General features: G+C 37.6%; 1 protein-coding gene across 2 annotated transcripts in view; it reads right to left on the bottom strand.

Moving 5' to 3' along the window:
* The window catches only part of LOC121511093 (inositol polyphosphate-5-phosphatase A), a 280,564-nt gene that overhangs the window by 99,387 nt on the left and 168,937 nt on the right, over positions 1–12,240 (bottom strand). For both annotated transcript variants that reach the window (XM_041789627.1, XM_041789626.1), the window contains exons 7-8: positions 6,938–6,990; positions 2,605–2,724 (exon numbers count right to left, since the gene is read on the bottom strand). In XM_041789627.1, coding sequence (XP_041645561.1) covers positions 2,605–2,724; positions 6,938–6,990 — 173 coding nt within the window. The remainder of the gene's footprint in view (positions 1–2,604; positions 2,725–6,937; positions 6,991–12,240) is intronic.

Raw genomic sequence — 12,240 nt, 5'->3', positions numbered from 1 at the left:
AAGTGGAGGGGGGAGAAGGTGGTGCATTCTGATGCTGTTTGAATGGGAGGTCACCTGCAGCGATGCTTTTATTCTGTGTTAGCTCGATCAGGTGAGGAGCAGAGGTTACGCTGTGCACTCTCTCTTTCTGCTCTGCTGTAAATGGATATCCCATAAATCATAATGTGGCCTGGCCTGTTTGTACAGAGGCTGGCTTTAGACAGAGCAAGGTGAAGAAATCTTTATGTAGATTTTTGAGGTCTAAGGGTAAATTTAAATGGCTACTTTATCAGTTCAGAGCAACCTGTATTGCAATCAGCTTATTCAATTTGAATTCATATAGCTATTTTGAATTTGAATAGTCACCTGATGATGCAGAAACACAGAATGGAAAAAATGTGTTGATCATCTGGAGACTATGAATTCCATATGACAAAGCTTTCTATTCTACTTAACCATAGAAACACTGTTTTACACATCCAAGGATCAGACTGAGATCATGAGGTGTCCAGAATTAAGAGGACTACTCTAAAACATGCAAATGCTCAGTAAATCAAAGCAATCAGATTCAAAAATGGTCTCAGCTTTTGGAACTAGCTTAAACCAATTCCCCATATTTTAAAATCATCTCTTACTAAAACATTTTCTAGAGGGTAACCTAATTTTTTTCTTTTTGTCAGCAGAAACAGGAATTAAATCACTAGAGTCAGTTTATTTGAAATAAGGACAATACTTTTGTAATATTCATAGAAAAAGCTTAACATAAAACCTCAAATTCAAAACAGTCTGGGCACTGTTTAAATGTAAATAACAACAGAATGTAATAATTTGCAGACTTTATAAACCCATATTTTATTCGCAATGGAACATAAACATATTAGATGTTGACCCTTTCATGTAAAATATTAGCTAATTTTCAATTTGACGGTGGCAAAAAAATATAAAAAAATAGGGACATTGGGCTGGAAAAGTAATTGGTGCTTAAAAGGATGCTACAACATTTCGGCAAATTCACCCATTGCCATAATTCCTATAGTCTTAGTAAAAGGTTTGTTTCCTTTAGTTGTGTGTGCAAGCTGTTTCTAGATCTGGGGGGACTAATATACCAGCTGCACAGCTAACGCTATGGAAGCAGATGGAATTTTTTGCTTTCCCTCATCAAACTCATCAAATACACAATCCAAAAACTCCAAAACGCTCTTGTGGACATGTTGTGACCTGCACATTCACCACGCTGTGAAATAATAACATATGATTATGTAACATTACGACACATGAAGCAAATACTCGGAACTATTTCTTGAGTAAACCACTGAGTGACACAGTGCAGCAGCCATGTCTGGAGTGTAGTTCCAGCTTTGCATTTAGCTTTGAAACATCTCCGTCTCGTATCGTCCTATGATTATTTCATAGCGTGGTGAATGTGCAGGAAATGAACCTATTACTAAGACTATAGGAATTATGGCAATGGGCGAATTTGCCAAAATGCTGAAGTATCCCTTTAAGAAAAACAGCTGGAGGAGCATTTTACAACTTATTATGTTAACTGGCAACAGGTCAGAGATTTGACTGGGTATAAAAGGAGCATTTTAGAGAGGCGGAGTTTCTCAAAAGTAGATATTGGCAGAGCTTCACTGATCTGTGAAAAAATGTGTCAAAAAATTGTTGAACAATTTCAGAAAAATGTTCCTCAACATGAAACTGCAAAGAGCTTGAATACCCCTTTACATACTACTCTCTTTCAGGGAAGGCCTTGCATATGTCAGCAAGAAAATGCTAAACCACATCCCATATCCACCACAACAGCATTTCTTCACAGTAGAAGAGAATAGATGTGGAACTGGCCAGAATACCCAGAACTGTTGAGCAGCAAGAATACTACATCATATAAGAATGAGACGATGTTCTCCCTGAAATTCCTGCAAGGTCTCCCAATCTAAGTCAAGGCTCTTAGCTTATAGTGGGTCTAAGAAGGAAGTGGCATGTCCTCTATTTATTCCATAATAAATCTCATGTAAAACAAACTCCCTTTGAGGCCTTTTCCTGAATGAAACATGAAGATTTCTGAGGTCACTTATTAGTGGTAGAGACTGTTGATACTAGTGCAAGTGTCAATTGAGATGTTTCAGTAAAAATGTATAAAACATGACCAAGATGGCAAGCCATCTAGTGCTCATCCTAAAGCTTACCAGCAGGGAGAAAAGCAAGGGCAAATGTAGGATTATAAAGAATAAAACAGAAAAAAATGCAACATTTCTAAGTAAGGCAGAGCTGGAGAATGGGACAGAAAAAGAACAGATTAAAGAGAGTTCACAGACCGTGTAGTGAGTAAGATCCTAACTTTACAGACAGATGTAATCCTGCTGAGCAACAACTAAAATCTGCTCTGCTTCTGTCTCACCCCAAACCTCCATTACAGTCACATCTTATTTTAGATGACTTCAGACACTTGTCTTAAAACTCAAGGGAAAGTTACGGCTTCATAATTTCCCACTGATGCTTATATCTTGAAAAACAAACTATTTTCATACAAAAAAACAGGGTCTTCCTTAGAACGTACAAAGATTGAAGTTTAGATGACAAAGAAAGAGATAGACTAAGGGGGTACCAGGTGTTTTACAGTACCTGTCTAAAACGTAGCCCAGGGCCTTCTGTCTGGTCCCAGAGTAGACAGACGGGCTCTTCTCCCAGGCCACCAGGTTGGAAGCATCGTGGAAAAGGTGGATGTTGACCAGATCAAAGGCACTGTGATGAAAGAAACGCAGTCTGAGTGACCCAAACAACCTGAATGTCCACTGCTTTCTAAATAAGTTAATTCATCAACTGATCTTATCTGTTAATACAGTTTTATCTGGAAACAGAAGGACTAATAAAAGCTCACTGTTTGTATTCTTAAAGAGGATTTAGAATCAAACAAACTTTCACTGGACCAAAGGATCAGTTTAGGTCAGTTCACAGGGTTCATTTATTTCCATAGAAGCCACTAACAAAATAAAAGAAGGGGTTTCAACATTACCTAATCATAATTCAATTTCTGTCAAAAAGCCCTGCTCATCAATAAGAAGTTAACATGGCAAACAAGCTGTTTGGCTGATGTTTTGATGAATCTGGTTCTAGTTTGATTCTGCTGCATGTGGATTATGAAAGTCAACATATTAGATGTTTTATGTTGTAGTCGTCAGCCACCTTTTATAGAAAGAACACCTTTTGTCTTGAGCAGCTCTAGATGTGTCTGTCTTTGCAAACAAAATAAAAAAATGAATAAAATTGAAACAAAACAAAAAAATCACAATTTCCAGAGCATATGAAGTAAACATAACATGAATCCTACTGAGATAATATATTTTGCTAGGCATATTTCCTTTATATTCCAAAGTGAATTGTCTGCACAAAGTCAGCAGGAAATATGAAAAAAAATCCCTGCAAGTTAGGGATTAAGTTATTTTATACCCCGTGGCAATCTCTTTGCATGAAATGAATTTATTACTTCATTACATCTTTTTACCAGGATTTTTTCTCCACATTTTTGCTAAAACTAAGAAGATATCAAACTTCATAAAGCTCTGATATGAAGGCAGAAACTGACATCAAAGACTCTGACTTGGTTGTTTTGTCAAATCCTATTGGTCATCTTGCATCGTGCCCTTCTCCTAGGAAATCCCCTCATCAATACGTAAATGGAGGGCATATATGACAACTTCTATTATTCAAAACCTTTCTGTCTGTTGCCAAACTTAAATCAATGTGGGTATATCACTGATATAAATCAGCTGTATCATAAGTCAATGTAAATATATTAGAGGCAGTTTTTTTTTTTACCAACCTGCATACTATTGGCCAATAACTATATGCCATTATTTAGCATAATCAGGCTTTGTTAAAGCGTTTAGGATCTGAAAATTGATCTTGCTTAAAATGACGTTCTATGATTCTAAACGGCAAATACCTGCAAGGTTTTGAATTTGTGCAAGTTTTGTTTTTTTGTCTTTCTTATTTATTTCTTCTATTATTTATTCATATATTTATGGAGTGTGTTTGGTAACCTAGGGCCCTATGAAATCCATTCTATTTTTTCACAAATTCCGTTTTTTCCATTTTAATTTTTTGGAATTCCGTTTTCCTTTACACTAATTTTACTGCCAGAGGGGGTGTCCTGTTTATGTAAGGGAATAAAATGTTCACTAATTAAATAGAAATAACCTTAAATTTATTACATTTATTGTATTACTATTGTATTGTATTGATGGGCTGCAGTAGGTCCTCAAGCCACAGTTTGGATAACCCTGATATAAAATATTGGTAATCAGTGTAACAGTCAAATACTTCCATTATTTTAAGACCTTCATTAAAAATTGGAAGGTTTTGAGTACTTCCATAATTACACTGGGTCCTGGCTGATGTTTTTAATGTAAGTGAAAAAATCCTGTAGTAACTCATAATGTAATAATGTAATAATGGCTGATAATGTAATAACTTAAATGTAATAAAAGTTCATAATGTAATAATCGTCTCACAATTTAATAAAATCATGAGCGTGTAACATAATAACGTCTTTGCGCATAATGTAATAATGTGACAATTTATTACATTATGGGCTGATAATTACATTATGAACTTTTATAAGACTAATAATGTAATAAGTTATTACATTATGTGCAAAGCTGTTTACATTATGTGTTCATGATTTTATTACATATTAATTTATGAGCTGTTATTACATTATGAGCTATTATTATATTATGAGCTGTTATTACTTTATAACCTTGCAAAGCTGATGGATATGCCCGTTTCCTTGTTTTTCACTGGCGAATCCATCTTGTTAAGCTCCCGTCTGAACCGCCAGTGACAGGACCAATCAGCGATGAGGGGCAGTACTTTCAGGCACGGCAGTGTTGTGACGTAAACAAGCAGCAGCTAGAGCTGGTGCAGTTATGGAGGAAGAGATTAGCATGGATGCTGCTAAAGCGCCAGTTTTATCAGAACTTGATGACATGTCTTCATGAAAAGAAGAACAAAGATCAGCAGTGAGTTGTTTTCTTTTCAAAAATGACAAAAGTCGAGTACTAACATGTCTATAGTCACTATGTTTCGCATTAATCCTTGGTAGCAGTACAAGTGCTGCTCGATAGCAGCTACGTCACGTGTTTTGTTGCTCTGTTTGGCCCGTGGAGATGTGACAGACAGAACGTTCACCCAATCACACTCTGAGTTTTTTTCAAATCCTCTGCCTTTTCTCAAACGTTTCCTATTGAAGCTTTCCCAGATGGATGTGTGAAACAAATCCATCTGGCATGTCAGGTTAATTACATTATGAGTTGCTACAAATCCTTCTGTTCTCTCAAACACAAAGTGATAACAATGTAATAAGAAGTTCATAGTTAAGTTAAATGGTTAAAAGTAAACCTGTTACCTAAACTTTTCTTTACTCTCACAATGCAATAGTCCATGCAGTGTGATGCTGCATTGTTCACCTCTGAACTGTAACGGTCGCCTCCCCATCTCCATCCTCACTGTTTGTCCATCTGCCTCATACTGGACCGGGACGTTAAAGAGGTGCATTTGCATGTTAACCAATCAAAATGAACTACAGTATTAATGGGAAGAATTATTCACCTAATTGATACTCATGTAACATTGTATAGCCCACAGGTGTTCCAACATTTTCAAGTTCAACGTTTGTATATGAAGCCTTTAAGGGGTTAGTAGGTTTTAAAGTTAGCCTGAAGTCACAGCTGTGTTCCTGTCACATAATAAAACTCACTCTCTCTAAGACTCTCTGGCGTGATGAGGAAAAAGCATTTGTAGTAAGGACCAGTTATCTTGTAGAAGTTGTGTTACGCATTAATGACCCCCCCCCCCCAATATTCTCCTCAAATAAACGTTCCTCTCTCTCACGGAAACAACAACATTTATGTCAAATTAAGTCAATTTCCGCAGAATTCCGCGTTTAATAGTAGATTCTGTTTTTATTGGCCAATTCTGCAATTCCGTCCACAATTCCATTAACGCCGAAATCATAGGGCCCTTAGTAACCTTCCAGTTCAGGCTAGGCCTCTTTCTTTTTTTTGTTTTTTGTAATAAATATTGATTTGAGAAGGAGATCTCTGAGTTGAGACATTCAGTACATCTATGATTAAGTAATTTACTGTAAAGAAAGGCCTTAACAACTTAAGACCGTTTTTGTTTGTCTTGGCTGACAACATTGTCTCATTTCACCTAATGTCAGAAAAAACTGCTCAGGACTGAGGTCTAAATTGATGCAGAAAGATTCCTCTAATTACTATCTCACCCTGAATATCACTGCACACAAACACTAATCTGCTTTCTGTCAGTTTGTTCTGTCACAGTGAAGAGAGAGATATCTCTTACAGAGTGATGAACAGCTCCCTGCTGATCCCATCAGTCTGAGCTGTTTGTTAGCACGCTGTTGTGCAGGAATTACTCTTATCTCCAGAGGTTTATTCTGCAGTGACATCCTGAACAAATGAAAACATGCATGAGTCTGACTATCTCTGATCTGATCGCCCTCCTCTACAACCCCCTCCTCTTTCTCTCTGCTTCTTTTCCTGTCAAACGTCATGCCCCTATTAAATGCTTACCGTTTCAGCTCTTTAGTTCTCATGTCATCCTTCTATTAGATTACACAACCCCCCCCCACCCCCCCGATCCCCTGCTCTGCACACTGGAAGCCAGCGTTTGTATTCATCCCACAGCTCTTCAATTGCATGTAATGTTTTCTGTCATCCGTCATATGGAACTGCTTGTCTAACGTGATTACGTCTAATCACATCCCTGCTGGTTTCTGCAGCAAACTGTCCACAGAGGGTTCAGACAGCCGGGACAGTCCAAGTAACTGACACGGTCTGATCTTCATCTCTGATCACACTGATACTGTTCGAATGATCCAGGGTTACCAAGTAAGAGAGGGTTGATCATGGCAATATAGAAGAACACTCACCAATCAGCCAGGGCCCATCGAGTTCTGATGAATCCCTTTCTGGACCACTTGCACTGCAAAACAGAGACCCAAATTGATCAATGAAAGAAAGAACATGATGTTATTTAAGCTGTATTCATGACTTTAGGGTAACCAATTACTGTCTTGCTTTAGGTTAGTTTGTATTTATTTGTGACTGTTAAAAAATCAGTTTGATAAGTTTGACAGAGTTAATCTAAGGACATCAGGAGTAACTCAACACTGAACAGCGTGAATGATGCAGATACAACAAGACTAGGTTAAAACCTAATATATGGCTGACCACAACTCTCTGGGATACCTGTTGAAATACCTGACTGAATTGTGTTTCCCAGCAGAGTGATTTTTTGGGGGGTGCGTCATTGTACTGTCCCTTACGTGTTTGGGTTGAGAACCAAAAGAGCCCTGTTGGCAGGAAATAGCAAACCTGACACCCACTGCATGAATATATTTGATATTCATCTGGGAAAGCTCCCACAGAAAACATCAGATCATTCAGCCCAGTTCAGCAAGAAGAGCCGGCTCTTTCGGCTCCCAAACGGCTCTTCATTCGGTACCACTTTGGCTTCTAAATTAGACAAATTAAGCTTCCTTTTTTTATTTACCCATGATTGATATAATTTCATGTTTTTCCACAAAACTGTTGGATTAAATCCTTTTATTCTCAGAATAGCAGAATATTTTTACATCATGCTCGATATAAAACTGTAAGTTTTTAGACAATCAAGCATTGATTGAAGAGTTCTTTAACTTTTTAATATGTTATATGCTGTAATTTGTTTTACATTTAACATGAAACACAGTGTGAGTAGACTTCTGTGATTTCCATTAAAATATAAATTAAAAATAGTAATAAAATAAATAACACTGCATTGTCAAAAAAATTCCCAATTAGATCAAACTTTAAATGGAGCATGGGGAAAGTAATTAGACCATAAAACTCAAAGAATGGCTACATTTGTCATAATGGTTTGTATAAAAGCTGTGTTACACAACCTGGTACCAGTCCTTATTTTTAAGGAATTTATTGTAACTGGTTACTTAAATTTATACCTTTATACCTTTAGGCCCCTCTCTCTCTGTGTGGAGACTGAGAAGCCATTGTACACAAGCATTCACGTAAGAACCACCACCCCCATCACATACTCATGCCAAAGCAGGTTGGCAGATGAGCGAAAACATTTTCCCAACATGAAAAGCATTTAGGGTTCTTTTTATTCTTTATTTCATACAGAAACATGGTGCAGTTCTAGTAAAATGGACACAATTCTAAAGCTATATCTGAGGTATTTACAGCAGTGGAGGCAGCCATTACTGACAGCTTTTAGTACAACTACACTGCAGCCATAGCTTAACTCTGTATGGTAGGACTCTGAAAGTGGAGTCACTCAGTCAGTCAGTCAGTCAGTCAGACAGATACAGATCCATGTGTAGGGCTGACCTCAGCAGTCAGTCAAAAATAAACTGAACAGGTGCATCATAGTCAAAATATTGTTCGAAAATGTATTTTGATTTCATAACTTAATCAGAGAGGGGATTTTACGCGATTGTACATCCGTTCCAATCACCCATTTCCATTCCAATCAACTTTTCATGAATACAGACAAGCAGCTCTATCAAAGCAACAAGCTTCTGTAACATCACAATAGTGCCAAAGTTTAATTGCCTGCATGCCACGTTGCACTGATGCATAATTTGTGCAAAAGGAGTCATGACCAAGTACTGATAGAATAAAAGAAAATCATGTAAGGTCGATATTTCTGTAATAACCTTTCTATTTTTGGTCTTAGATAATGTTCTAATATTTTGAGAAAGTGGATTTTTTATCTTTTGACATAGGCAGCGAGCCACGGCCATCAAGATTGAAACAAGAAAGTCTTGAAATAAATGAAATAAAAGACATGAAATAAAAATAACCTTGCAATGCTGAAGGATTGACCAGATCCCTTGTCTATCATCAAGCAGATCTGGTAGAGCTTCAATCTGAAAAACTAAGATAGACCTGAGTAGTAAGCATCATTTGAGGAGACCAAAACAGCAGCTACAGATATGGTTTAATTGAACTGTAACCTGGAAAGCAATATTAACTGGTAATTAGCCTGAATGTATCCATCATGGAAGTACTGGACCACATAACTTTTGGCGTATGTGCAAAAAATCTGAAATCAAATTCAACACTTTTTAGGACCTTTTTCTAAGACCCTCAAGTAACATTTTAAGACTTAAACACTGATGATCACTCAACAGTCACAGAGTTACTCTGATGACCACTCAACAGTCACAGAGTTACTCTGATGACCACTCAACAGTCAGAGTTACTCTGATAACCACTCAACAGTCAGAGAGTTACTCTGATAACCACTCAACAGTCACAGAGTTACTCTGATGACCACTCAACAGTAAGAGTTACTCTGATAACCACTCAACAGTCACAGAGTTACTCTGATGACCACTCAACAGTCACAGAGTTACTCTGACGACCACTCAACAGTCACAGAGTTACTCTGATGACCACTCAACAGTCAACAAAAGGATACCCATCAGGATACAAAGGTAACAATTATTATAATACAGAGACCATGACAGGAAAAGTATCATGATACACATTTGTTTTGTGTAATAAACATCTCTGAAAAAGAATTCTCCACTGTTAACTGTTCTTTGGGGTCAGTTACTGGTTGCTGTTTACTTTGTCAACTTTACAACTATCATTACAGGCTTAGACTTTAACTATGGTTTTATACATAGCGGAGGTGCAAACTTTTTTGGAAAAAACATATGGTACTGAAAGAGCTACACAGCTCAGAGCTACTACAGAAACTGCTTGATGTGGACTTTGTTAATTACAATGGAAATGATCATGCAGAAAAAGTTTTAACCCCTTTACCCCAGAGAGACCCCAAAAACACACATAACTTATAAACTAGTGTGACATATGATCTGGATTTTACAGCGTGTAGAAATGCAATAACAAAAACCTCCTCCCTGAGGACCTTACCTGTATAATTTGTAAATTTAATACTTTCCTGGGAACTTTTATTACTGCTGCTTTTTGGTCTCTTTTTAAACTATTTTTAAGCAGAGTATGATGGGGTTGTGACATTTGCTTTTACAATAGAAATACCTTTCTATTGTATTTTTTAGCAATTAAGATTTTCAGATTTAGGCCAGTTTAACCAGATTCTAATTACTGCCAGTTCCAACATGTCTGATAATAAACTTTACAGCCTGTTTTTTTTTTTTTCAGTACAAAGCACACAGCACTAAAACTCTCTGTGTGAGCCCTGTAGAAATCTATTGAGCTGCTGTTTGATCAGATCCCACCAGCCCTCAGTTTATTATCCAATCACAAGTCAAAGATGTTTCAGAAGCAGCACATGATTCACCGTGAAGCTGCTGATTAAATGAGACAAATTGATGCTGCGAGTGTTCTCATTCTGAATAATAAATACGTCTCTTTCCTCTCTGCTCTCTCTCTCTGATTCTCCTAATGGGGAGTTAACTGTGCTGATGAATAAACTAATTATGGACCAGGTCACATAATTACAAATTGACTAATTTTATTTAAAAAACTCAGATGCAAATTAAAAGGCTAAGAGGTATTTGATTGCGCCTCACATCCTTCAATCTGCATTAGTGCAAGATTAACTGTATCAAATTGAATTACATTAGCATACTTGAATTAATCCATACTGCCTGTGCAGGATGTATGGGCCCAATTATAACTCGCTGTCCCAATCTGAAGACTGTGAGAGGAGCAAATGAAAGAAGAGGTTGATGTCATACTGGAAAGTAACAGATCAATCTTAGAGACTATTGTTTATACAGAATGAAACAGAGGAGACAAATCTCAAACTTTAATTACTCGGATCCTATATTTATATGCTTAGTTTTACCGATTATTAGTAAAATGAATTAATGAAAATGTGTGCCTCGCTAGCTCAGTTGTGAGCTGTCACCCCCCACCCCCACCCCCCCATTTCGCGCTCCACAGTCTCTCTAATGTCCCACTCAAACAGGTATCCGATTGGCTCGATGTCATATATGCACAAGCAATGTTCATTTTTAGTAAATGGGGTGAGGTGGTCTAGTTATTTTGAGGAACACATTTATATCCTATCACATGTTATAAACCTAACATTTCTGAAAACTACTAATGGCATTTTCACTGTAAATACTACTGATCATGGCATTACTATGATCTACAGTTGCAAGAAAAAGTATGTGAACCCTTTGGGATTTCTTGGATTTCTGCATAAATTGGTTATAAAATGTGTTCTGATCTTCATCTAAGTCACAACAATAGACAAACACAGTCTGCTTAAATTAATAACACACAAAAATGATATGTTTTCATGTTTTTATTGAACAAAACATGTAAACATTCACAGTGCAGGGTGGAAAAAGTATGTGAACCTTTGGATTTGACCTGCCTTTGGCAGCAATAATCTCAACCAAACATTTCCTGTAGTTGCAGATCAGACCTGCAAAACGGTCAGGAGGAATTTTGGACCAGTCCTCTTTACAAAACTGTTTCAGTTCAATAATATTATTGGGATGTCTGGTGCGAACCGCTCTCTTGAGGTCATGCCACAGCATCTCAATCGAGTTGAGGTCAGGACTCTGACTGGGCCACTCCAGAAGGCGTATTTTCTTCTGTTGAAGCCATTCTGTTGTTGATTTACTTCTATGCTTTGGGTCGTTGTCCTGTTGCATCACCCATCCTCTGTTGAGCTTCAGTTGGCGGACAGATGGTCTTAAGTTTTCCTGCAAAATATCTTGATAAACATGGGAATTCATTTTTCCGTCAGTGACAGCAATCCGTCCAGGCCCTGAGGCAGCAAAGCAGCCCCAAACCATGATGGCCCCTCTACCATATTTCACAGTTGGGAGGTTTTGATGTTGGTGTGCTGTGCCTTTTTTTCTCCACACATAGCGTTGTGTGTTCCTTCCAAACAACTCAATTTTGGTTTCATCTGTCCACAGAATATTTTGCCAGTAGTGCTGTGGAACATCCAGGTGCTCTTTTGCAAACTTCAAATGTGCAGCAATGTTTTCTTTGGACAGCAGTGGCTTCCTCCGTGGTGTCCTCCCATGAACTCCATTCTTGTTTAATGTTTTACTTATAGTAGATTTGTCAACACAAATGTTAGCATGTACCAGAGACTTCTGTAAGTCTTTAGCTGACACTCTAGGATTCTTCTTCACCTCACTGAGCGTTCTGCGCTGTGCTCTTGCAGTCATCTTTACAGGATGACCACGCCTAGGGAGAGTAGCAGAGAGAC

The sequence above is a fragment of the Cheilinus undulatus genome, linkage group 6 (genome assembly GCF_018320785.1).
Source record: "Cheilinus undulatus linkage group 6, ASM1832078v1, whole genome shotgun sequence".
Classification (NCBI taxonomy): Eukaryota; Metazoa; Chordata; class Actinopteri; order Labriformes; family Labridae; genus Cheilinus; species Cheilinus undulatus.
Note: the sequence above shows the minus strand (reverse complement) of the source record. Positions and strands in the feature narration are given on the sequence as shown.